This window comes from Acanthochromis polyacanthus, chromosome 13 (assembly GCF_021347895.1).
Source record: "Acanthochromis polyacanthus isolate Apoly-LR-REF ecotype Palm Island chromosome 13, KAUST_Apoly_ChrSc, whole genome shotgun sequence".
In the NCBI taxonomy this organism is placed as follows: domain Eukaryota; kingdom Metazoa; phylum Chordata; class Actinopteri; family Pomacentridae; genus Acanthochromis; species Acanthochromis polyacanthus.
This window is the reverse complement of record NC_067125.1, coordinates 25,240,197-25,256,649: the sequence shown is the minus strand read 5'-3', so window position 1 is coordinate 25,256,649 and position 16,453 is coordinate 25,240,197. Positions and strand designations below refer to the sequence as shown.

Below are 16,453 nucleotides of genomic sequence, written 5' to 3'. Positions count from 1 at the left end.
GCCTGTCAGGTTAATTCTGTTTTCAGGATCTGCAGGCTTAACCATGATGAACTTGCTGGTGGAGGGTCTAGGTTCATCGCTAAAAAAGGAAACATACACTGTTGGGTTTACATCCGACAAGCAGAGAATGTAAACATGGAAATCAGCAAAAGTTCATATCAGTCTTTTGTCACCTGCTGGGCTGCTAATGTCTCACAACCTGTGTACAAAGTAAGTAGAAACACACTTACCAACTGCTGGTGGGGGAGCTGCTGTTGAGGTAGCTTTTGGTGATGAAGGGATGGTTGAGGATACCGCTGGGGGTGATTCTGTCGTCCTCATCCCACCGAAGCATCGCCTTCAACAGCTCGATGCACTCCCTCCTCTCATCGGCCTCTGCTGGGTTGTCCGTCTCAGAGGACACCTGGTGCAGCAAACATTTTGAAAGTCCAACAGTGGTCAAATCACCTTCCACCGTCAAATGTGAATACCATAAATGAACGGGACTTTTCAGCAACTAGCCGCTGCTTCCTAAACTACCTACCGTTTTCATTTCATCCAGAGAGCCGAACTCGTAAACTGTGGGGTCGGAGTAGATGACATGGGCCACAAAATACTCAACAGGTGTCTGAAAGAAGAAAACAATGATGCTTACTAAAGTCTTTATCTTATTGAGTGAGTAAAGGTCAGAGGTAAAATCACAGTAGGAGCATTGTACCTTCAGCCGCCACAAACCATTAGACGTTTTCTGAAAAAAAAATCGTGATCTCCGGCCAGCATCGATGAGATGTTGCGGTGGCGGACCCAGCAGACGGATCATGCGTCGGAGCTGCAGACAAAACGTAACACCATGTTAGACCTGAAGCTAATCCTGTGACGGCTTCTAATGTGTTTCAGCTGCAGTAATTTACTCACTTTCCAGTATTCCGAGTCTGAGTCCGATTCTGATCCGAATAGACTATCTTCAGTCATCATCCCGGCCATCACGCAGCCTAAGGACCAAACGTCGATGGCCTCTGAATACGGCAGGCCCAGGGTGATTTCTGGAGCTCTGAATGTGGAAAAAACATCAGATGAAGATGTGACACAGTAGACAGTAAGGAGACAGCGCTGAATGAAAGATTTCTCAATGTTTAAAAAGTATCAGTATTTCATACCTATATTCAAGTACTTGGAATAGCTCTCCTGCTTTGGCTTCCGACCTGTACTTGGCCATACCAAAGTCAATGAGCTTGACTCTGAAGGGCTGCTTCACGTGATCCACCATCATGATGTTATCCTCCTTCACATCACCGTGGATTATGCCAGCACTCTTTGCTGCATTCAAAGCTACAGCCACCTGCAAGTAACAACATTTATCAGGAGTTTGTTCAAGAAATCTGTCACATGACAATAAAAGTAGAAGTTGTAAAGGTTCCTGAACCACCGATGTTCATTTTAGCACCACTGAAGGAGAGAAATATAAGGAGACAATAGAAGGTCACACCTGCTGAATAACTGTGCGGACGTCTTCCAGTCGCATTGGCTGTGGTAAACTCTCCACATAGTCCCACAGGTCGATGTCCAACTTTTCAAGCACCAGGAGCCGCTTATTGTCTATGAAGAAGTCTCCTTTGTACTCAATGATGTTGGACTCCTTCGAGTTGTGGCTCATGAGCTTTTTCAGGATTTCCGCCTGTGGAGACACAATATGTTTGCTGAGTCACATCATCCAATCAGTTCTTCTCAACAACTAAAAAGTACATAACATGACCAGTACCACTACTCAGAATCTTGTAGTGGTACTACCTCTTTTTAAAACAATGTCTTTTTTATGTCACTGTTCAGCTGAAATCAGTCTCCTACCTCATGGTCTAGATTGTGCCGTATGGGCACCTTTATAGCCACGTGCTCTTCAGTGTTGTTTTTCACACATTCCAACACTCTTCCAAAGCCTCCAGCTCTCAGTTCTTTCACCACCGTGTAGCCTGTTGTGAATTCCAAACGCTGCCATGTGGTACTCCCCTCGGAGGAAGATGAGGATGAGGATGAGGATGAGGATCCATCCATGCATCCTCTATACACCGCTTCATTCTCACTAGGGTCGCGGTGGGTGCTGGAGCCTATCCCAGCTGACTCGGGCGAAGGCGGGGGACACCTTGGACAGGTCGCCAGTCTGTCGCAGGGCGAGGATGAGGATGAAGATGAGGATGAACTTTGAAAGTACATCTTTATCTTGTCCCAGAAGACTGAAAGTGAAACAGACACAAAAGAGAACCATATATTATGGATGTCTTGTTAAACCATTGGTAATCTACCACACTGTTGTGATCTCAGTTTTCAATCATATTTGCTAAATATTGAACCAGTTATCATAAAACAACAGCACTGAGTGTTACACCCTGCTCTGAATTGTGTTATAAGGCATATTGGACAGTACTGCAGCAAAATTACATGGATGTTTCCTCAGAAACTCCAAAGTGTTTACTTCATTAAACAGAAGAGTGGAGTTACTTCACAAAAGTTTGGTTATCTCGATTTTGCTTAAATGTGGATGTCTCTGAGTTTGGTGTGAAGCTGGTTTCACTAAATTATTCAACAAACGAATAAATAACTCAATAAAATAAATTGAAATGCTGTCTCCACTCAGAGTTTTTGTGTTTGGCATGAATTCTAGAATGCCTTTATAAACAATTTCAAAATTCTCAGCATTGTTTCATTTTGAAAATGGCATGTTAAATGACTAAAACTGGCACTGTTTTTCTCATCTATCTGCACTTAATAACTTATAGCGACATATTCTGAGTAATGTTGTTAGAAATTGTCGAAATCTCTCATTTGTCAGAACATTTTCTGCTCAACCATGTCTCATTTGACAGATTTTTTCTCACATAAAATATATTTCAAATATATTAAAAATGCTAACTTTTAGAAATGTGTTCAGTATTTTTATTCACAAATCAAGATGTTTGAGATCATTTTTTTTAAAAGCCTGTTTATCCACGTCCAGCACATTTTTAACATATTACAGGCATTTGAGGTAATGTTTAAATGACAGTATCTCAAGAACTAATACAGATAAAGCATGATTTTTTTATGGTTAGTTCTAGTTTCAACTACAGGACGAGTCGATGAAATAATCTCTGATAACAGGTGAATTGAAATTTAGAAACTAATTGAAACTGTCACTGAAAGTCTCATCTTTGAGCACACATTACCCCAAAAAACAATAATGCAGAAATCAACCAATGATATTTTCTGACACTTTTGTACTTGCATGCCAGGATAATACAAAACAAAGCATACAGAATATTTTTTTTAACATTAAATGCTTGGTCACAAAAATGCAGGAGTACTGGTTGTTTTTAGTTATCCAGTTATGACCAAACCTGAACACATCACTTCCCTTCCACACTGCTAAGATCTTACTTTTTAATAATAAGATGTTCAAAATGACAAGACAAGTACAAAACTGAGTGTTACATCCTGTTCTGACTCACGGATTTCATTACAAATTGGACAGAGTTGTAGAAAAACAGATTTTAAAACTGCCTTCTGAATGTTTCCTCTGGTGTTTGCTTCATCAAACAGAACAGTGAAGTCACTTACCTCAAAAATGTTGGCTTCTTTGGACTTTGTTAAAAGTTTGATGTCGAGTTTAATCTCGATGTCCTGCGAGTTTCAGTGTAGTCCTGTTGTCCTGCTGAAATCCGTAAGACACTGACCAGAAGTGTCTGCACACTGACACTTGTATACTTCGTTTAAATGTAAACAAAGTCTAATTGGGAACTATTTTTTAGAGGTGTTCATTCTGCATCGAAACCATTGCATATCTTGACAACGGTACATCAGATCATGCTCAAACTTGGTAGGGGTATTGCAGGGGTCCTGAGGAAGTGCAGTGGGGAGTTTGAATCAGTTTGTATGAATGGTAGTGCTTTTTCAATGCAATGAAATCAAGGTACTCACATTCTGACAGCAGTCTCAGCACTACTTGGTTTAAATGTAAACAAAGCAGCAGATATTTTTTAAACTTTTAACTGTCATATTTACTGTAAAGAAAGCACACAGTGGATGGGTTTGGGTTCATGTAAAATGCTGAAACACTGGTGTAGTCATTGTATATGAGGAATATGGCTTTCCAAAGGGAACAAACTTGGAGTTAGTTGAGCCTTTGCAGAAAACATGTTGGGGGTAAATGGTGCCAGTAAAATTTCAAATTTTGCATCTCATATAATGTAAGATCTGTCTCCATTTGTTCATGTATGACCTGATGGGCTGCAAAGTATGGGGTGCCGCTTGTAAAGGAGCTCATGTGCTGCATGCAAAAGAAGAAAGACACTTGATTGCACTGTCACTGTTTACCCTTGTTTTTCTGTTTTGTTTTGGTGCAGCAAATCAGGGGCCTGTTTCACGAAGCAGGTTCACTGAAAACTCTGAGTTTCTTAACCCCGAAATGAGGGAAACTCAGAGTTTTCCGTTTCACGAAGCGAGGTAACTTAACCCCGAGACAGAGGGGTAACTCCAGCCTGTTTCACAAAGAGGGGTAACTTCAACTCTCGGTCAGTTACCGCAGTAACAGACTCTATGAGTTGAACCTGGTCGGCAGCAGGTTTATCTGAGAAAACCTGGAGTTTCTCTCCGTCTCCGCCCACTTTCAGCCACACACGCTGTTTCATTTCCTCATTCATTCAGTCAGTAAGCGGGCGAGTTTTGGCGTAGAACAACTTTTATTAACCATCCAGTGGATAAAGGAGCAGCGTTACTGCACAGATAATTAAATATTCGTCGGTAGATTGTTATCAGACCGCGCATAAATGTTCTCGCATTTCCGGACAATTATCGCTTTGAGCGGTACCGTTTCGTAATCGTTTCAAGTCCATAATCTACATAAACAACCTAATCCGTCCTTACATTTACATTACCAGCCGCAGTCATGCTCTCACATCCAGCAGATGTTGTGTGTTGCGCTGCGGTTCTTTGCAAATGGAAGTTTTTATATAACGTCGGAGATGCAGAGTAAGGCAACTGTACGGAGGACATTCAGAAAAGTGTTCCTGATCCTGAAACGACTTTTACCATCATTGTAGCATTCCCTGGACATAAACCTGTCAGAGCATCAAGGAGGAGTTCCACAGGATTGCAGGTGAATGATGTAGAGATCTGTTAAATTCATTTAAATCATATTCTGTTAATGACATTGTGCTGCAACCTCAGACTGGGATTAGTCATTTGAATTTCTTTTAGGATTTCCCACTGTGATTGGCTGCATAGATGCACACACATCCCCATCACAGCTCCCTCTCATCATGAACAGGAAGTCCATTCACAGCATAAATGTGCAGGTAGGCTACAGGTAGACTGACTACTGTTTCTAAATGTTAAAGACTGCATCATAGTTCAACATCTGTCATTCTCTGCACTGTCCAGATCATATGTGATGCTGCATACATCATTTCTAATGTGGAGGCCAAGTGGTCTGGGTCTGTTCATGACTCCAGGATTTATGGAGAGTCTAACCTGAGCAACAGACTGCAGCGTGGTCAGCAGCCTAAAGATTTTCACAATAGAATTCTCTTGTCTCCCTCCTTTAATATACTCTGATGTATCCACTATACATTACAGGAGAGTTTGATGGCCTTCTGCTGGGTGACAGGGGTTACCATGCCAACCCAGGCTGATGACCTCATACCCTGACCCTGAACCAGGCCCCCAACAAAACTTCAACTGGACTCACTGCAGGACCAGGGCCGGGTGGAAATGACCATAGGCCTGCTGAAAGGCCGTTTCCAGCGCCTACATCACCTCAGGGTGACCCCTGAGAGGGCCTGTGATATTACTGTGGCATGTGTTGTTCTTCATAATATTACCACTATTAGAGGAGAGCAACACCCTGCCCTACAAACTGAAGACCCAGATGATGAGCCCATCCACCTGCAGCTATCCAGGACAGCAGAGCAGTCAGAGACACCGTATGCAAATCACTTTAGAGTTTAAGTCACCATCATCACCACCACAGCAAATAAAGACATGATACACATTTCATTTGGTCTTCTTATTTCCTACAAATAAAACAGATAGTTCAGTTCATGTTCCAATAATTAACATAATTCACCTGTGACCATCACCCACCTCTAACTTGTGCTCCAGTATTTCAATTTCCAGATCTGCCCTCCTAATCTGTTTTTTGGATTCTTCTCAGCAAATGCAGTTTGTAAATCCCTTTTACTGATAACTGGGAATACATAGAGGACATGAAATTATACAGTTGCACATGAATTCCATGGGATGAAGCTCTGGTGTTTCCTGAACATCCATCTCACTGTGTCAGTCTGTGCAGTGGAAGCTGAGGAATCATCCTGCTGCTGTCCAGCCATGCTCTGTTAAAAGGATGAGAATGTGCAATACTTCAGTGTAGGCTAAATGTCACACTCTATATTCCACCCAAAATGTGAATGGAAGAGAACTATCAGTAACATACCCCTGTATGCCTTTCTGGATCCCCCTCTGTAAAGGCAGTAGACACAGTTCATCCTCTTCATCCAAGATCAGTGACATGTTTCGGTACACTTAAACTACCATTTGGATAAATCTTTGGCGTATTGCCTACTTACAGTTACAAGGTCTGTTGTGGTGTGAAGGGCCAAAAGACAAAAAAAAGACACAAAAGAGAACTAAATAATCATATGTACATATATATATATATATATGTGCATCCATGACCTTTTATACCACCGTTTTACAGGCATCTGCTTTCTTTCTGTTGGCTGAGCAGAAGTCTATGTTAGTTTAAATAGGCTTAATTATTTAACAGGACATGATATGGATGCAGACATTTAGGCTATGTGGATAAAACAACTGCACAGTCAAACAGCCACTTAATATTTAGGCTTCTTTACAATGTAAAACTTGATCAACATGAAGTACCTCCATGAGATAATGCCGAGGTCTTACCTGTTTGAACAGTGTTTTTATATTTCATCTTAAGCTGCTGGCCCGTTTGCTTCTCCCCCGCGAGATTTCACCTAAATGAAATAACTTCATATTCTACCGTTCAGACAGTTATTCCCTGTAATATTATTACGATTACAAAGGACTACATTTAAACTTACGCACTGATCCGGGCAGCAATGCTCTCCACGCCGTCTCCCTCTCTTTTGCAGCTGCAGCAGTGTTGCAGTTCTTTCTAAAAACGTGTTCAAACTCGCCATATGAGCGCGTTAAAAACTTCCAGTTGAAAAACGCAGCCTTCGCTTCCCCGTTTCCATGGTGACTCGTTGAATCGGGGTTCCATTGATGCTGTCTTTTCAGAGTTGCGGTGCACGCGCTTGACTCCGGGTCAAATTACTCCGAGTTGATTAAACCAACTCAAACCAGCCGTTGTGAAAGCGAAACTCAGAGTTTTCTATCTCTGAGTAGATCAACTCAGAGTGCGAAGAAACTCAGCGTTTCTTGAACTTGCTTCGTGAAACAGGCCTGTGGTATTGGAGATGTTGACGCTGTCCAGAGATGAAGACAACAAAGAAAGTGGAAACTTTAGTTGAAATGTCGCTGTATCAGAACTTATTCAAAAAAAGCTGTATCCGTCTCTGATGCTACGCATCAGCTCTTCTTCAGAAAGATCAAAAACCGCCTTGGAGAATGTGTGAAAATGGCAACTTTTAAAATGTTTCTCAACTTTTGCTGTTTCCAGTAACATTTTCTATTGTGACACTTTCCAACATGGAAAAAAATGCCATCCACAGATTTGATTAATAATTCATATTGTGTTAGAATATGTGAATAATAATGTTAAAATCAACACAATATTATGTTAAAAATGTTGCATATTAGTAAAATACATTCTAAAGTTTGCTAATGATAACTGCTACTTCCATGTTGGAATGAAAGTGTTTTTCTAATTATGATTTGACAGAAACATGGTCTGGTGGTAATAAACATTTTTATTATTATTAACATGATTTGGGTTTTTATTATCACTGTAAAGCACCTCGTGATTTTGTAGCTGTGAAACGTGCTCGAGAATTAATTTTACGTTACAGCAAAAGTCATTTCAGTTCAAATGCTCACTATATCAGAACTCATTTATAAAAAACATCTTTCCAACTGTCATTCTGTGCAACAACGTTTTCAAAAAGAGCAAAACAAAAAAAAACAAAAAACGCCTCTGGTAAGTATAAAACGTCATTTTTTTAAAACGTTTTCCTCAAATTTTGCTGTTGGAAATATATTTGAAAAACATATGTTAAAATATGCTGCGTATTATGCATCAATATATTGACATTTACAAAGGCTGGTACTCATCTCCTATTACTATAAGTAAAGCTTTTGTTAATTTTCACATTACAGAATATGGTCAGGTGGTAATAAAGATTTTAAGTTAACATGCACTGTTTTTATTATATTGGATCAGTTATATCGAGAGCTGATGTGCAACAAGAATATGACGTTGAGTTAATGTGCATTTTAATTTACTTTTGCACCTAATCTTACCAATACCAGTAATCTGGAGCCAATATGGATCCTATTCTGTCCTGCTGAGCTTGTTGGTGGATGCAGCTGTAACGTCAGCAGCAATTACAGCTGCTGGTGTTCTGGCTAAAAACTAACTTCACCGCCGTCTCGGCCAGATTCAGGTTGGGTTGGTTGAATAAGTACGGCAGATTATTTTGGCCTGATTTCAGAGGTTTGAGGTCAACATCTGTCCCATGTTTGGGATTTAGAAGGATTGAGATTTGTGAGAACTCTTAACACGGTTATCTCACCTCACCTGCTTCTTTTAGTGACACAGGCAAACAACAAACATGGGTGGAAAAAAAGAAAACAGAGGAGAAACTACTGGAACTGTAGTTTGACAGCAAAATGAATGAGTGGATAACAAAAAAAAATCAATAATAGTAATGTTTTTTGCTTTGAAAATGTGGTTGTTTTAGATTGGTAATTTATTTTTCTTTGGTTTGGGAAGTCGACCTTCAAGACTATAGTGGAGGAAATGGTGTTTTCAATGACAATTTTTTTCAATGGTAATTTTTTTTTCAATGACAACCAATACTGTCTCTATTTTAGCTCCATGAGGAAATGCCTGACCATCTGAGCAAACAACGAGCTCTGCAAAATTAACTACACAATGAAAATGTAAAGGATTACAAATGATTAAGATTGATAGTTATGGCAGATTTGTAAGTTGCGGAGTGCAGGAAAAATAACTTCATCACTCATTGCAATGAGATGTGCTTGTCACTTTAAACCCTTGTAACACCACTTTGTTTACAAGGCATGTTTTGTTTTTAAAAAGTCTTCAAAATGCACACTCTTTTTAGAGCCAGAAAGTGTAAAAATGCAGTTTCTGGTGGTTCAACCTTCCGACTGTTTGTAATAAATACCATCATCAGTTTTTGTGGTTACATAGAGAAAACATCTTGAAAATTAAAGCTGCAAGCAGTGATGGACGGGTCCTCGCATCCACGCTGGTCGGCGAATCCATGCACGTCCACCAGGTGGCACTGTGACTGAGAGTGTGTGCTGGCCTCTGAATCCCATCTGGACCAGAGTTTAATCACACGTAAAATTTCAGCCAGATTGGAGCATGTTCAGACTAGTTATACAGCATTTCCTGCCCATCCACCACCAGGTGGCGCTGTAACTCAGAGTGTATTTCAAACAGTGGATGTGATGAGGGCTGGACTCTGATCACTCATGAAAAGTTTCAGGCTGATTTGATCATGTAGAGGCCAGTTATACAGCATTTATTGTCCCTCCAACAGGTGGCGCTGCAACTGAGAGTGTCTGTTGGCCTGTAGATGTGATCAGGATTGGATTGTGATCACACATGGAAAGTTTGAGGCAGATTGGAGCATGCAGAGGAGAGTTATACAGCAGTTGTTGTTTCATGGCGATGCATCAAAACTCTAATGGTCGCCATGGCCACGCCATTTGGCTTCTGGTTAAACTTTTGATAACTTTTCCAAACCAAGTCCTGCTGTGTGGACTGACAAAATTTCAGGTCTCCTGGAATTATCCCCAAGGAGGTATTAACTCTCAAAAATGAGAAAAATCATCAAAAATCTCACCATTAATCCAAGATGGCTGACTTCCTGTTGGGTTTAGGACATGGCTCCAAGAGGCTTTTTTGTGCGTCCTGATGTGCTCTATAAGCCTCCCAAATTTCATGGATGTAGGTGAAACGTGCTGGGGGGGCTGTTTGTTAAAAAATACTGTAGGGGGCGCTATAGCATGTGCAGTGCGATGCATACAGTGTTGTTCCTTGGGTCAATGGTGATGTGTGTGGTAATTTTTGTGAGCATTGGAGTATTCCTAACCTGTCAGAAAGGGCTTTGTTTTTCATGGCGATATTTGGTTGCTACGGCAACAGCGTTGCATGAAATGTCACCCTTCACAGTGTGTGATTGTCAAGAGGTGAAGACTCGACTGACCAATTTCCAGCATGATATCACCAAGTTTGGGGCCATTGTACCTGAAAATATAAGGCCTTAAACTTACTATTACCAACAGGTGGCGCTATGACTTTTTCAAAATTTATGAGTGTGGATGTGTTCAGACTGGACCTGGTATCCAGCATGTGAAGTCTGAGGCAGATAGGATGTTGTTCAGCTGAGATATGAATCGTTAAATTTTCATGGCGAAACATCGAAATTGGTTTGGCCGCCACAGACACGCCCTTTGATGACAAGTCACCATTTTCACTGGGATGCATCATCAATGTGTTTAGGCTGTTGTCACTGCATTTGAAGTGAATATGATCAACCGGGTAACAATAGGGCATGAAAGTGTAAAAGATGTCTATTTCCTGAAACCACAAGGTGGCGCTATGACTGTCAATGAATATCCCTATGTGGATGACATCAGGACAGGACTGTCATCATACATGTAAAGTTTCAGGCAGATTGGAGCATGTTGAGAAGAATTAGACACCAATTCCTGTTTCATGGCGAAGGATCAGTTGTTTGAGGCTCGCCATGGCCACACCTTTTGGCTTCTGGTTGAGTTTTTGATAACTTTTCATCAGAAAGGTCTGGTGCATGTACTGGCCAAATTTCAGTTCTCTCAGACTTATCCACAAGGAGCTATAAATTTTGACAATGTACAGCAAATTCAAGATGGCCGACGTCCTGTTGGGTTTAGGGTGTGGCTGTGATTGACTTTTTGGTGTGTCCTGATGTGGTGCATATGCCCACCAAATATTGTAGCTATAAATAAAACATTGTGGAAGTTGGCCTAATGACCACTTTTTCAATTTTGCAGGTGGCGCTATAGAGCCATTTTTTCACACATATGCGCAACTCCCATAAAATATCAAATTTTTCGCCAGTCCTGATGTGCACGCCAAATTTCACGCGTTTTGGTTCATGATAAGGCCCCAAAAAGGCAATTCATTTGCCGGGAGAAATTAATTTTGACAAATTTACAGCAAATTGAAGATGGCTGACTTCCTGTTGGGTTTAGGGCGTGGCTGTCATTGACTTTTTGGTGTGTCCTGATGTGGTGCATATGCCCACCAAATATTGTAGCTGTAAATGAAACATTGTGGAAGTTAGCCTAATGACCACTTTTCAATTTTGCAGGTGGCGCTATAGAGCCATTTTGCCACACACATGCGCAACTCCCATAAAATATCAAATTTTTCGCCAGTCCTGATGTGCACGCCAAATTTCACGCGTTTTGGAATATGATAAGGCCGCCAAAAAGGCAATTCATTTCCCGAGGAGCGATTAAGTTTGAAAAATTTACAGCAAATTGAAGATGGCCGACTTCCTGTTGGGTTTAGGGCGTGGCTGTAATTGACTTTTTGGTGTGTCCTGATGTTGTGCATATGCCCACCAAATATTGTAGCTGTACATGAAACATTGTGGCAGTTGGCCTAATGACTACTTTTTCAACTTTGCAGGTGGCGCTATAGAGCCATTTTGCCACGCACATGCGCAACTCCCATAAAATATCAAATTTTTCGCCAGTCCTGATGTGCATGCCAAATTTCACGTGTTTTGGAGTATGATAAGGCCGCCAAAAAGCCAATTTACTTTACGGGAGAAAAAAAAAAAAAAAAAATAATAAACCCTAGGGTTTCAAAAGGGTCCTTGGTACCGCTGGTGCCTTGGACAGTCGGTGCCCTGGCACCGCCTGTCCTTCGCACCCTCGGTGCTCGGACCCTAATAATAATAATAAACCCTAGGGTTTCAATAAGGTCCTTGGCACCGCTGGTGCCTTGGACAGTCGGTGCCCTGGCACCGCCTGTCCTTCGCACCCTCGGTGCTCGGACCCTAATAATAAACCCTAGGGTTTCAATAGGGTCCTTGGCACCGCTGGTGCCTTGGACAGTCGGTGCCCTGGCACCGCCTGTCCTTCGCACCCTCGGTGCTCGGACCCTAATAATAATAATAAACCCTCGGGTTTCAATAGGGTCCTTGGCACCGCTGGTGCCTTGGACAGTCGGTGCCCTGGCACCGCCTGTCCTTCGCACCCTCGGTGCTCGGATCCTAATAAGCTTAAAATTGTCAGATTTCATTGTAGTCACTTTATTTAAATTGTCAAATTTAAAAATTCACCAAAAATAACGATGGAAATTGTAAAAAAAGAAAGCCAAAGATTCTCTGCTCTGCACGGCAACTGAGAAGCCATGACTGACTCAGGGCAGTTGTGAGCAACAACCATGTGACCAAAATCCAGACACTTTTTGGGTAAACCTTTCAATTCATTTTCAATACATTTTATTTTCCAGTTCAAATGTGTCATCTCAAGACACTTCAATGAGGAAAGTAAAGACAAAACTATAGAAAGAAATCCAACAAATCCAAAGTTTCCTTTGGATTCCCTGTCTGAGCAAGCACTTGGCGACAGTGGGAGGTAAAACTCCCTTTTTCAGGAAGAACCCTCCAGCAGAACCAGGCTCAGACAGGGCGGCCATCTGCCTCGACCGGTTGGGGTGAGGGTGACAGTGAAAGACACTTGACAGTGCTGCTCAGTTCATCACATCGGACGCACAGCAGCAGCAGAACGTCTTCTTTATCCAAGAGAAGACGCGTTGGAAGCAGTTCTTCTTCTTCTTCGTATTCCTCTGTTCCTTCTCACTGACCTCGGTGTCTTCATCATCATTGCTATCCTCGCTGTCGTCAGTGTCTTCAGCAGTGTCAGCATTGTCACTGTCCTCATGCTCACTGCTCTTCAGGTCTTTGTCGTCATCAGGCAAGCCTGTCAGGTTAATTCTGTTTTCAGGATCTGCAGGCTTAACCGTGATGAACTTGCTGGTGGAGGGTCTGGGTTCATCGCTAAAAAAGGAAACATACACCGTTGGGTTTACATCCGACAAGCAGAGAATGTAAACATGGAAATCAGCAAAAGTTCATATCAGTCTTTTGTCACCTGCTGGGCTGCTAATGTCTCACAACCTGTGTACAAAGTAAGTAGAAACACACTTACCAACTGCTGGTGGGGGAGCTGCCGTTGAGGTAGCTTTTGGTGATGAAGGGATGGTTGAGGATACCACTGGGGGTGATTCTGTCGTCCTCATCCCACCGAAGCATCGCCTTCAACAGCTCGATGCACTCCCTCCTCTCATCGGCCTCTGCTGGGTTGTCCGTCTCAGAGGACACCTGGTGCAGCAAACATTTTGAAAGTCCAACAGTGGTCAAATCACCTTCCACCGTCAAATGTGAATACCATAAATGAACGGGACTTTTCAGCAACTAGCCGCTGCTTCCTAAAACTACCTTTTCATTTCATCCAGAGAGCCGAACTCGTAAACTGTGGGGTCGGAGTAGATGACATGGGCCACAAAATACTCAACAGGTGTCTGAAAGAAGAAAACAATGATGCTTACTAAAGTCTTTATCTTATTGAGTGAGTAAAGGTCAGAGGTAAAATCACAGTAGGAGCATTGTACCTTCAGCCGCCACAAACCATTAGACGCTTTCTGAAAAAAAAATCGTGATCTCCGGCCAGCATCGATGAGATGTTGCGGTGGCGGACCCAGCAGACGGATCATGCGTCGGAGCTGCAGACAAAACGTAACACCATGTTAGACCTGAAGCTAATCCTGTGACGGCTTCTAATGTGTTTCAGCTGCAGTAATTTACTCACTTTCCAGTATTCCGAGTCTGAGTCCGATTCTGATCCGAAGAGACTATCTTCAGTCATCATCCCGGCCATCACGCAGCCTAAGGACCAAACGTCGATGGCCTCTGAATACGGCAGGCCCAGGGTGATTTCTGGAGCTCTGAATGTGGAAAAAACATCAGATGAAGATGTGACACAGTAGACAGTAAGGAGACAGCGCTGAATGAAAGATTTCTCAATGTTTAAAAAGTATCAGTATTTCATACCTATATTCAAGTACTTGGAATAGCTCTCCTGCTTTGGCTTCCGACCTGTACTTGGCCATACCAAAGTCAATGAGCTTGACTCTGAAGGGCTGCTTCACGTGATCCACCATCATGATGTTATCCTCCTTCACATCACCGTGGATTATGCCAGCACTCTTTGCTGCATTCAAAGCTACAGCCACCTGCAAGTAACAACATTTATCAGGAGTTTGTTAAAGAAATCTGTCACACGACAATAAAAGTAGAAGTTGTAAAGGTTCCTGAACCACCGATGTTAATTTTAGCACCACTGAAGGAGAGAAATATAAGGAGACAATAGAAGGTCACACCTGCTGAATAACTGTGCGGACGTCTTCCAGTCGCATTGGCTGTGGTAAACTCTCCACATAGTCCCACAGGTCGATGTCCAATTTTTCAAGCACCAGGAGCCGCTTATTGTCTATGAAGAAGTCTCCTTTGTACTCAATGATGTTGGACTCCTTCGAGTTGTGGCTCATGAGCTTTTTCAGGATTTCCGCCTGTGGAGACACAATATGTTTGCTGAGCCACATAGTCCAATCAGTTCTTCTCAACAACTAAAAAGTACATAACATGACCAGTACCACTACTCAGAATCTTGTAGTGGTACTACCTCTTTTTAAAAACAATGTCTTTTTTATGTCACTGTTCAGCTGAAATCAGTCCCTACCTCATGGTCTAGATTGTGCCGGTATGGGCACCTTTATAGCCACGTGCTCTTCAGTGTTGTTTTTCACACATTCCAACACTCTTCCAAAGCCTCCAGCTCTCAGTTCTTTCACCACCGTGTAGCCTGTTGTGAATTCCAAACGCTGCCATGTGGTACTCCCCTCGAGGAAGAGTGAGGATGAGATGAGGATGAGAGGATGAGGATCCATCCATGCATCCTCTATACACCGCTTCATTCTCACTAGGGTCGCGGTGGGTGCTGGAGCCTATCCCAGCTGACTCGGGCGAAGGCGGGGGACACCTTGGACAGGTCGCCAGTCTGTCGCAGGGCGAGGATGAGGATGAGGATGAAGATGAGGATGAACTTTGAAAGTACATCTTATCTTGTCCCAGAAGACTGAAAGTGAAAACAGACACAAAAGAGAACCATATATTATGGATGTCTTGTTAAACCATTGGTAATCTACCACACTGTTGTGATCTCAGTTTTCAATCATATTTGCTAAATATTGAACCAGTTATCATAAAACAACAGCACTGAGTGTTACACCCTGCTCTGAATTGTGTTATAAGGCATATTGGACAGTACTGCAGCAAAATTCATGGATGTTTCCTCAGAAACTCCAAAGTGTTTACTTCATTAAACAGAAGAGTGGAGTTACTTCACAAAAGTTTGGTTATCTCGATTTTGCTTAAATGGATGTCTCTGAGTTTGGTGTTAAGCTGGTTTCACTAAATTATTCAACAAACGAATAAATAACTCAATAAAATAAATTGAAATGCTGTCTCCACTCAGAGTTTTTTGTTTGGCATGAATTCTAGAATGCCTTTAAAAACAATTTCAAAATTCTCAGCATTGTTTCATTTTGAAAATGCATGTTAAATGACTAAAACTGGCACTGTTTTTCTCATCTATCTGCACTTAATAATAACTTATAGCGACATATTCTGAGTAATGTTGTTAGAAATTGTTGAAATCTCTCATTTGTCAGAACATTTTCTGCTCAACCATGTCTCATTTGACAGATTTTTTCTCACATAAAATATATTTTCAAATATATTAAAATGATACTAACTTTTAGAAATGTGTTCAGTATTTTATTCACAAATCAAGATGTTTGAGATCATTTTTTTTAAAGCCTGTTTATCCACGTCCAGCACATTTTTAACATATTACAGGCATTTTGAGGTAATGTTTAAATGACAGTATCTCAAGAACTAATACAGATAAAGCATGATTTTTTTTTTATGGTTAGTTCTTAGTTTCAACTACAGGACGGTCGATGAAATAATCTCTGATAACAGGTGAATTGAAATTTAGAAACTAATTGTAACTGTCACTGAAAGTCTCATCTTTGAGCACACATTACCCCAAAAAACAATAATGCAGAAATCAACCAATGATATTTTCTGACACTTTTGTACTTGCATGCCAGGATAATACAAAACAAGCATACAGAATATTTTTTTTT

General features: G+C 41.5%; 2 protein-coding genes across 2 annotated transcripts in view; one reads left to right on the top strand and one right to left on the bottom strand.

Moving 5' to 3' along the window:
- kcnk6 (potassium channel, subfamily K, member 6) overlaps positions 1-5,710 on the top strand; it is a 47,598-nt gene extending 41,888 nt beyond the window's left edge. Inside the window, exon 3 of the mRNA XM_051957739.1 lies at positions 5,584-5,710. Coding sequence (XP_051813699.1) covers positions 5,584-5,639 — 56 coding nt within the window. The 3' untranslated portion in view covers positions 5,640-5,710. The remainder of the gene's footprint in view (positions 1-5,583) is intronic.
- Positions 5,711-7,400: 1,690 nt separating this feature from the next.
- On the bottom strand, positions 7,401-15,190 carry LOC127536878 (homeodomain-interacting protein kinase 1-like). The gene is made up of 8 exons (XM_051958262.1): positions 15,014-15,190; positions 14,624-14,812; positions 14,295-14,476; positions 14,053-14,188; positions 13,718-13,966; positions 13,393-13,565; positions 13,049-13,241; positions 7,401-7,457 (listed from the first exon to the last, which is right to left on the bottom strand). Exons 1-8 carry the CDS (start codon positions 15,188-15,190, stop codon positions 7,401-7,403), a joined length of 1,356 nt encoding a protein of 451 aa, XP_051814222.1.
- Between the last annotated feature and the right edge of the window lie 1,263 nt (positions 15,191-16,453).